This window comes from Patiria miniata, unplaced genomic scaffold, assembly GCF_015706575.1.
Source record: "Patiria miniata isolate m_02_andy unplaced genomic scaffold, ASM1570657v1 HiC_scaffold_5, whole genome shotgun sequence".
Taxonomy (NCBI): domain Eukaryota; kingdom Metazoa; phylum Echinodermata; class Asteroidea; order Valvatida; family Asterinidae; genus Patiria; species Patiria miniata.
In genome coordinates this window covers 19,626,854-19,637,660 of record NW_024037072.1, presented here as the reverse complement: position 1 = coordinate 19,637,660, position 10,807 = coordinate 19,626,854, and the positions used below count along the sequence as shown (strand labels likewise).

The 10,807-nt window shown below is 40.5% G+C and overlaps 1 protein-coding gene across 1 annotated transcript; it reads right to left on the bottom strand.

Moving 5' to 3' along the window:
- Window positions 1-5,347: 5,347 nt before the first annotated feature.
- On the bottom strand, window positions 5,348-10,349 carry LOC119741655 (galactosylceramide sulfotransferase-like; the record flags this gene model as incomplete). The annotated part of the gene is given in 6 exon segments (XM_038217495.1): window positions 5,348-7,454; window positions 8,902-8,950; window positions 8,952-9,238; window positions 9,241-9,331; window positions 9,333-9,516; window positions 10,141-10,349. Coding segments are annotated over 6 exon segments (1,503 nt in total). The 3' UTR covers window positions 5,348-6,666.
- Between the last annotated feature and the right edge of the window lie 458 nt (window positions 10,350-10,807).

Sequence of the window (10,807 nt, the reverse complement as noted above, 5' to 3'; positions counted from 1 at the left end):
TAAAATATCATTGAGTCAGCTACCTCTGGACCAATATGGCGACATAAGCTCGTTGTTAATTTTGACTGGCCCACTGGCAAGTTCGGATTGGCAGCTCGTTTAACTTCCAACTGGCGCATTCAATTTAGGCTGGTGCATGGCACATTAAGTTTGATTGCCGAGTTGCAAATATTTGAATATTTGATCAATTGAAGTTTGAATAATTGTATACTAAATTATTTGAAATATGTGGAGCACTATAAATTTTTGTATGGCATTATCTGTGACATTCAAGAATAGCAGGAAATGATGTCTTCCTGTGTGCTACCTTTTATGTTCAAATTTTAGTTTCCCATTTTTTGTTCATTTTAAATCTTTGTCTACAAAAAGTTCCATTGAGAAATTCATGTTTTTGATTGTCGACAATGGACTCCATGTACGGGTACCCCCAACCTCATCCCCAGGGTGTCGAGCAGTACGCGCCCACCACTACCTGCTCTCTCACCCTGGTATTGGATCATTTGCATGTGCAAGATTTTTGAATACGTATGCAAATGAGGAATAGTCTGGTGCCTGCCTGTGCGTTACATTTGCGTTTGTTTTTGTATGCGGTGTCTGGGGTAAAAACAGAATTGATTCGTCGCAGCGCGAGCATGGCGTGAGTTACAATAACACGTTTTTATTTTAATTAAACTGTTACAATCTTAACAAGACAACATGCAGCATCACATTTCATATTAATATTAACAAATTGGAAAAGAAATGAATATTTTCGAGAAGTCGTGAACGAATGATCGCGAAAACACGTACTGCACGTTGTGAATAACAACACCAAATACACGATATAAATCCATTTCTCGCCAATTAGGTATCGCATCAGGATACAGGAAGAAGGTTTCCTATCCAGGGCTTACTATTGGAAACGAGGTTGGAAATAAAGTAAGCACTGGGGACGAGGTTGGGGTACCCCCTCAACGATTACAACGGGAGAGTTGGGGGAGACCAGTGGAGTGGATGGATGTTCAAATTAGGGCTGTGCATCAGAACCGGGTACCTGACCGTTGATGTCAGGAACCGGTTCCAGATTATGCCGGGAACCAGACACCTGTAACCAACTTTACAACTTACTTAGTAACTTCTCAGACAATGAAAAAGAAAGGTTTTGAATGTAATTCAAATGGGGATTTAAAAAAATGAAAACCAGACCACATGGGAAAACAAAACATACTTCATGTTTATAATGGTCTCAAAAGTTTGCAGTTTACACCTCAATGCTATAAGCTCACTGTACACAATTGTATCTTGCTGTATCGATGCAAAGTTGTGGTAGTATTATCGTCCTGACCTTTATGAACAATCTGAACAGCAACTTTGGGGTTGGGTTTCTTTAATGGCTACCTGGGTACCCGTGTTTTTTTTCAGTCGGGTACCTGGCTTTGGAAAGAATGTTGCATCCTGATGCCACTTTTGCATCATATATTATCTCAATGATGGTCAGTCATTGAATGAGAAACAATTCCAATTTTGTTAGAAAATACTTTGAAAATGCACTCAACTCTCCATAGACTCTGTACACAACCACAGAAGTGGCGTCAGGATACTACATTCTTTCCCTGGTTTCTCATACAACCCGTAAATGCACACCCCTAGTTCAAATGCATAAACACCGGTGCCTGATGCTCACGGTTTGGGCACACTCCAAATAAAATTAGTCCTGTGTGGTTGCACCGTACTTAACTAAACCAGTTTGCGAACGCAGTGTGTCCCTTCTACTTTGGTTGCAAGAAGCCATCTACTGTCCATGAACTTATCCATCCGTGTTTCACTTGATTCATTCAAAGTATACGTGTTTTCTTTTGCAGATTATACATGTAGGTTAAAAAGAGTATTCTCATTCTTGATTCTGATATAACTTAGTAAAACCAAATCACCTGAAATATTCATTATAGGGGCCTTGTTTGGGAGCATTTTGCTACTTCAAAATTTGTTTTGTGTAACATGTCATTAAGTTTGTTTGTGTTATTGTCATTGTATAATTTTAAAGTGACAAATTTTATGATGGCCAATGTAACAGATATGTCTTCCAAAAGAAAGTACAAGTATAATATGAGTACAATTACCTTGCCAAGAGTATGAGTACAAGTACTTTGCCATTAGCACGAGTACTTGCTACGAGTATGAGGACAAGGATAATAACTTTGCCATGAGTACGAGTACAAATATGAGGACCTTGCAGTGAGTAAAGAGAACTCTCCATGAGTACGACCACAGTTCAATGGTAATACATGGTCTCAAGGGTTTAACCTGGCAAAAAAATTACACAAATGCAAAAGCCTCTCAAAAGAGCAGAAATTGGTGGGGGGTTTTTGCAGGTTGAGTACAAGTACATTAATTCTCATGAGTACAAGAATAAGTACAAAATAAAATGCGCTCAATACTACAATTGATGGTTCTCCAAAAAAGCCCAACAAAGACAATATGTGTGCTTCAAGCCAAACCTGCGCAGATCTTTGAAGGCACATTAGTTTTGTCTGGCACAGTGACACATCTGGTGATGCATAACAAAATATGGGCAGCCATCCTTAGCCTTTGGTCACAGATGGCCAGTTGGGCAAATTTATTTTTCTATAAGTGGCAAATTATACCAGATGCCTCTGTCACCACTGATCTAATAAATAGACAAATGTGGGACGTCGGATCTTATTTTTTTGAGAATAACTATTATATTGATCTATAAATTTTATAATAAAGGTTGATTATACAATGAAGTACATGCTTGATGAGCTTTCTTGTATGTTGTGTTTATGCCACACACTTTTTGTTAAAACCACTGGGAAAAAAAATTTGCAACCTGACACCACTTTTTTCGTGATATATCATCTCAATGAAGGTCAGTCATTGCAAAAATGATGATAAGACATGAATCTGGGACTGAGAAACATTTCCAATTTTGGTAGGAAATACTTCAAAATGTTCTTGACTCTCCATAGACTTTGTACACAATCGCGCAGGCGGCGTCAGTTTGCAACATTTTTTCCAAACTACTGTTTTGTTTGTTCTTTTCCTAATCCTTTTCGAGAAAGCCCACGTCTCTCCACGTTTATTTCAGCTGGTCCAAAAGGGCCAGCCTAGTTGCCTCTGCACCTCTGACTGACTGACTGACTCCCTGACTCAACTCCCCCCCCCCCCCCCCCCCCCCCGACTGACTCCCCGTCTCCCCTAATAGACTGGTTGTTGACTGTTGGAGAGAGCTGGGCAGTGCTATCATACAGGATTACCCTGTAACATCAATGGATGGGCTAAATCCAGCCCACTGTGTAGACCAAATGCATGCGAAGACTTCCAGTGAATAGCCAGAAAGATTCCCATATCTGGCCATCAATAATTTTTTTAGTGACCTATCAGCGATCAGAAAGTGATAATAGTCCTAAAAAAAAAAAAGTTAGCAAGGAAAATATTGAAGTATTTAGGGAAAATATTGAAGTCTCATAGGGTTTGTGCACAGGGTGACAAGTGATGGCCAGATATGGGAATCTTTCCTAATAGCCATTATGAATCAATTGAATAGAATTTGCGCACTCTTAGGAGTCTGGTTTAAGAGTCCCGCTTTACTACGTTTGCCAAGTCTTGTTTTTATTAAAATATTTTAAAACAATTTAATATTTGGGGAAATGTTATCTAACGTTCATAAATACCCGAGACAGTTTACCCATTCCTATTGGTCAAGAGCCCGTCACATGGGTGGTTTTAAACCGCTGGTAAAACACCGCTGACTTCTGCACCACATTGTGCAGTACGCTCCGCGTGCGCTAATCTCAATATAAGGAGATATTTAGCACTACGCGCAAGGCACATACCACAGATATATAAATGGCGAGAGGGGTGTTTCACAAAACATGAAGTAAAATTGTTGAACAAAGTAGTTGGAAATTTTGTGAATTTTTGACTTGTTTTGACGTTTTGGCTCGGGCCATTATCCACGACCAGGCCCCTAGCTGGTTTTAAACGTAATAAAACCGGCCAGGCACATTATTTTAGTAAAGAACGTGTGGAAAACAAATTTAGATCACTGAAAAAAATGAAACAACTTGAGAAAAAAAAGTAAAAGGGACTTGATGCTTTAAAAAAAAAGGGGGGGGGGGGAGAGGGGTGTCAGGGGAGGGGGGAGAGGGGTGTCAGGGGAGGGGGGGGGGGGTTGACCCCATGTAGGCTTCTCTATACATATCTTTTACACACTGTATACAACCTGAACCAAAAAAAGTGTCATCAACTGCATGCTAGTGGCCAGCGAACCTTACATTTTGACACACATGGCAAGAGTTCATAAAGTCATTCTCAACTCGGTTTACACATCCTCCAAGTACATGTATCACAGTGGGATCGTTACCCCCATATAATGAATTCATAACAGTATTATCATATGCACCTGGGAATTCGTACCAGAGAGGTGAAGTTTTCTCTTGACACGTCCCGTGCCCCGTAATACGTTTCTGATCCGCTGAGGAGGCCGGAAGGCGCGAGAACTTCTGGCCTGTGCGGAATGAGGAATAAATAATTGATGAAAGTAATCCCTTACTGCCAGGCCGCCTGCATGCCCTTACTTTATAATACAGTGAATTACACCTGAAAGATTGATACGTGTAATTGCATTGCATGATGATGCTATCTTAAAAATTTCATTTCAGAGAGTAAGGGTTATGAGCGTTCGTGATGGTTGATTTTTTTGGGGGGGGGGGGGTGGTTTCCAACAGAGCGTTTGATGCTTTTGAAGATCATTGGCCTAAAAGATACTGTCTTGTCAAAAAACTGACTGTTCAATGCTAGGAAACAGTTTTTCCGTATGGAAAGAGCTGATTTTAAAAGAATAATTTACCTTAACTAGGCATTTTTGCTAGGATGCAACCTCAATCCTGTAAAATCCTCCAATTGCCTCCATGCACAAATTGCATACAGCATACAGGCTGTATGCAATCTGTACATGGTGGCAGTTGGAGGATTTTGCAGGATTGAGGTTTCATCCTAGCAAAAATTTCAGCCAACCATCGTTGGAAATTGATACAAAAATTCCACTTTTCTTGAAAATGGCAGCACACCAGGAGCCATGACTTCACAGGATGCTTGAGACTGTCACTCACTTACAGTCAACATGGTCAAGTACGGTACTTTCATAATAATTTGGTAGTTTTGTTTTTGGATGCTTGCAAGTGTTTTGTATTACCTGTAAAGATAGCATATGGCTCACAATTTATCATGTCATCAAATGAACGTTTGAGATAAACTAAAGGAACCTAATCCGAAAACAAGTGAATGTCTCGAAGAACAAACAAAAAAGAACAGTAAATTTACTTACAAAGAAACAGCATTGAAATAATCTACATGTAACTACAAAATCCATTTGGATATAGGTTTTATTATCCCATCCAAATGTTCTTACTTTTTCTCAGCCGTTTGAATAGAAATAAACCAATATTGCCCCAAAAAATAGTTTTTAATTATGAATAGCACACCTCAAATTCACTGGATACATTTGGATTGATAATAACATATAAGCTGATCATCAAAATACTTTAAGATAACTTGTGAATTGAAGACAATACATACATGTACAAAAATTCACACCGAAATAATTTTTTTTTTAAATTTCCTTTTCGTTTTCTTCTTTTTCTTTAGGTCATTTCGATACGCTTTGCTTTTGTGTTGCACCCTGAGAATCACTCTCTGGCCAATACCGGCACATTATAAATATTCATTACATGTACATGTAATAGGCCTAGTCATGACTATGATTTTAAAAAACAAATTGTTTCACGTATCACAAAAATCTAATAAACTTATAAATATATAACATATTAATCCCAAACACTATATTCCATAATACTGGTATTATAATCTATATATTACTACTAATAAATTATATTGCATTGTTCTTCCGCATAAATACACACACACAAAATGTTCATCAAATATTTCCAGTGGGTATTATCATTACAACTGGATATCTCTTTGGGCTATCTCATGGCAGTATGCCTTATACTCCAGTGTACAATGGTACATCATACAAGGAAAATGAAATTGAGAGTGTGTTAAAGTTTTAAATTCATATTCAATTAATTCAATTCCTTTTTATTTGAAATCTAAATTATAACAGTACTGGTGTAGTCAAGTACGTTTTTTCCGAGTACCGAGTACTGCCGAGTACCTAGGGTACTGAGTAAGAGTACTTGTATTCCGAGATATGGAATGGATTAAAAAGAAATGTACTCAATTTGTATTCCCGAGTACTGGAGTTGAGTACTGAGTCCAAACCAACGAGTCCGTGCCAAAATTTGAGTCCAAATAATTTTCGAGTACTGATAGTCAAGTACGGGTTGAGTACTTGCGTGTAACTCGAGTACGAGTACTCCAACACTGACAAAGAGTTCTGAATACTTAATTTTATACCTGTGATTTTTTTTTTTTACTCCCGAGTACTGGAGTCGAGTACTGAGTCCAAACCAACCAGTCTGTGCCAAAATTTGAGTACAAAGAATCAAGTACGGGCCGAGTCCAAATAAGTTTGAGTACTGATAGTCGAGTGCGGGCCGAGTACTTGCGACTGTACTCAAGTTGTACTCGAGTACGAGTACTCCAACACTAACAAAGAGTTCTGAATACTTTAGTTTTATACCTGTGATTTTTTTTTTGCACCTATGTCATCAAATCAATAGATTTGACCATATTGTACCTCCGTAGCTGAGTGACCCTTAGGGCCTGTGTATAGGGCAGTTCTGGCCGTATCATCCTGCTGCATTGTGGGTCTTGTCGGACATCGGGCTTCAACTTGAAGCTGTCAATCTTGATCCCGTATGGGTGCCAGACGCGTAAATCGTCATCGACCACTCTCGCGATGCAGTAATTGCGGAAGAATAGAATTCGCTCCCGCAATGTGTTCACTTCCTCGTACAGCCTCTCTGTCCCAAATGCTTCAACTCTCTTCCAAAACGTCTGGTTGAAGACGTCGTAGAGTTTCACGTCTCCTGCGTTCCAATCCCGTATTTTCTCTTCCAAGTCTGGCGACAATGTCGGCACTGAGGACTTACTGCGAGCGTTCAGAACGAAATAAACCATGTCGTCAATTTCCCAGCACATCAAGTGCCGCAGGAGGATCAAGGACTCGTCAAAATATTCCGTGATCATGACTAAGTCAAACCGTTCAGTCAGTTCCAGAATTTTCTGGTGGATTTTGCTCGGGCTGAACTGATCCGAGTCTGACAGTCCCAAGTCGAACAACATCGGGTTCTTCACGTACGAGTTGGTGTAAATATTTCGGTTGTAGAAGTACAGGGGCATCTGCATAAACTGCTCCAGTCCCCTTTCTGGAGAAAGGTTGAACCGAAAAGCTATGTCGTTGTAAGTGAACGACGACTCGTACATTCGGACAGGGTCGCGCAGAATGGTTGTGTATACGGCATTCGGTGACATGACTTCTGCAAATCCTGCCAGGAGAAAGTGCGAAATAAAAACGATGGATTTGTGATTAATTTGCAATGTCGAGATAGAACTTAAATGCGTTAACGAATTGTCTTGTACACTGAACATTTTTCTGGTACCAGAGGACCAAACTAGTGTCCTATTTGTACTTCTTGCACCTATCTCACTTACTGGCTGACTGAATTACTGTTACTTATGGCTTGGACCGGTTGTAGACTACTGTAACCCCTATGAATGGGCTAAATTCAGCCTATTTTGAAGACCAGATGCAGGACGTCCAGTGAATAGCCATTTGTGAATGGAATTTGTACGCTCTGCGTGAAGGATGTGTTGCATGTTTACATGTTTAAACGTTTAATTTTCCAAAAACATTTAAACGAAACCCAAATTATAAGAAAGGGACCTACATTCACCGTTCACGCAGTCTCCCTTTGAGTTAAACCTAAACCCAAATATTTCATGATGTTTTCACGATATTTAATTCGCAAAAACCTTCGAAGCACTTCACTACTTATTACATTCGGGGTGCACATAGTTAAGTTTTTATGTTTTCAACGACTGCCATTGTATTTACCATGTCAATCACACCGGTCTGCAGACATAATGAGCATGTATCAGCCTTTGTGAATGGATGTTTAAACGTTAAACGGTTCTTATTAAATATTTGCTAAACGTTTACAAAATTAAAGAGGTTGTGGAATGCTCGAAGACATTTCCGTCATTTTTTGGGTATATGTAGCCTAAGGTGTGATGAAATAAAAACGACTATTGTTTCTGTCATGAAATGAGTACAAAGGGTACTTTGGAGAGCTATTTTTCAGGTCCTGTTTTCGACCCGAACGTGCAATTTGTTTAAAAGTCGTCGTTGCGGGCAGCAAACAAAAACACAGTAAATCGTGACGTAATAAACAGGACTCGTTTATGCTACTCTGCATCGGGAGTCCTGTTTATTACGTCACGATTTACTGTGTTTTGTTTGCTGCCCGCAACAACGACTTTTACACAAATTGCACGTTCGGGTCGAAACAGGCATGACAGGACTTGAAAAACAGCTCTCATACTTTTCGTACTCATTTCATGACAGAACAATAGTCGTTTTTATTTCATCACACCTTAGGCTACATATACCCGAAAAATGACGGAAATGTCTTCGAGCATTCCACAACCTCTTTTAACTGCAAAGTCACATCCTTACTCTGCAGTGTATTTGTACCAATTTCACTGACTGACTGTCATAAATTTTTTGTTCTAAATGTTTAGAATATGGGTGTTTACATTTGCCAATCGGCAAATCCGGGCATGCGATATTACACTCAAGATGCCTCCTTCAATGGTGAAAACACCATGTACGCTTTTGTAGAAAGTATCTGCCCCGTGACGGATTATCTGCACAAAGGCCGGCACAATGCTTTCGCTATTGAAGGGGCATTTGTGATGGATTAGTGACCCTACCTGTGGCACTAAAGCGAGTATGGTGGCAAAGGATGTTGTAGTCCTCCACCCGGGAACCGTATCATGGACCTCTTGTCAAAGAACGTCCGTCCCAGGATGTTGTGAATTGGCGGCAAAACAAAGTCCAACGCGTGCCGCTCCCCGTAACGGAACAAGATGTTCTGAACGGTGGTGCTGCTGCACTTGTGCATCTTGACGAAAGCAATGTCCTTACGTGGAGTGCAAAGTCCGTCGGTTGAGCTCGCCCATCTTTGATTGTTCGTGGAGTTGATGCTGATCTTGTTGACGACCCCGTCTTCCTTTTTGAAGTTGCCACTCTGTTGGTCTTTTGGAAGAAGTCCTGTTTATTTAACCGTGCCCTATACAGCCGCAGTACATCATCCTCTTGTTTGAGCACATCAGGTTTCTGGTATATTCGGAGAGGATGCTGGTTTCTGGGACCACGCCCGGTTACGCATCAAGGAGACATCGTCTTCTCCGGGGATGGTATTCTCCTCGTCTATGGGGAGGTGACGTTGTCCTTTGGTCCAGGCCCGGTAGTGCCGTAAGGCTTCTTGGCTCCGGTGAATGCGCATCCTTGATCGATGACCATATTCTTGTCTCTGGATGTAGACCCTGAGAAGAACAATTAGTTAATCTGTAATTAATTTGCCAGATTTGCAACATTGCTTATGTTGCTAGTACTAGTATTGTGATCCCGGGCTACATGTCGAATACATGTTTATGGCTTCTAACAACCCGTACCCTTAATTAAACCTAACCCTCCAGGTATGTTTGCTAGAACCCTGCCAAACGTAGCAACATGCAACACTTGACTAAGTGACAAGCCTGCCCAGTGTAGCAAGATGCATCAGGGGAAAAGTCTCAAGGCCACACTGCCTCAGAGTCGGTGGTCACCGGGAGAGGCATGCAGCAGGATACAACTGTGCATTGTTTCATGGGACTTAGCTCTCATTGTTTCAGAGCTGGCCATTCATGCACTGGTGTTGGTAGCTGAACGCATCAAAGTGCACCAGTTCTTTTCCACCTGATGCACTGTGCTGCGTCTTGGCAGTGTTAGGGTTACAAAGACACTGACAGCTTTCGGAAACACCAACATAGGGCTGGATAGCTCAGTTGGTTGAGTACCGGTACGTCTTGTACGGAATTCCGGAGGTCGCAGGTTCAAACCCCGCTCCTGTCATTTCTATAGAGAAACTTTAGAGATTTCTTCTTCGACGGCTCATCTGTTTCACTCACCTCCTTCTGGACAGTAGCCACTCTGAGTGACCAGGATCGTCACTGACATCAACCCAATGAAGAAGAGGATTAAGAATACACTGCTTCCGGAAAGAGAACGCCATCTTGCAGACCAGTGCGTATACGTGCACACATGCAATGTACCGCAGATCACATCTTGAACAGCGTGGTTGATATGACCCTGCTGACTCTCATGCACAGTGGTCATGCTTGAAAACAAAGATAAGAAAGTATATATAGAAATTAACAGGATTATATAATACAGCTGTGAAAGTGCAAGGGACTTACAAGTAAATATGCCCTTGTTATAAAAAAAAGACAACATAATGAACAGTGAATGCATTTTATTATTATTAATTTTTTTTTGGGGGGGGGGGGGTGGAATTGAGAAACCGTACATACAAATTGTGAAATTCCAAACTCATGTTATTTGGATTCAGTTTTGGTAGTATCATCTTTTTAGGGAACGAAATGTTACAACCTGACGCCACGTTTTTTTCTCATATATCATCTCAGTAAAGGTCAGTCATTGCAAAAATGTTGAAAACAAGTTGAATTTGGAAACATTTCCAATTTTGTTAGGAAATACTTTTCTTGACTCTCCATGGACTTTGTTACACAACCACTGAAGTGGGGTCTGGATACTACATTCTTTACTGTTTTTTTT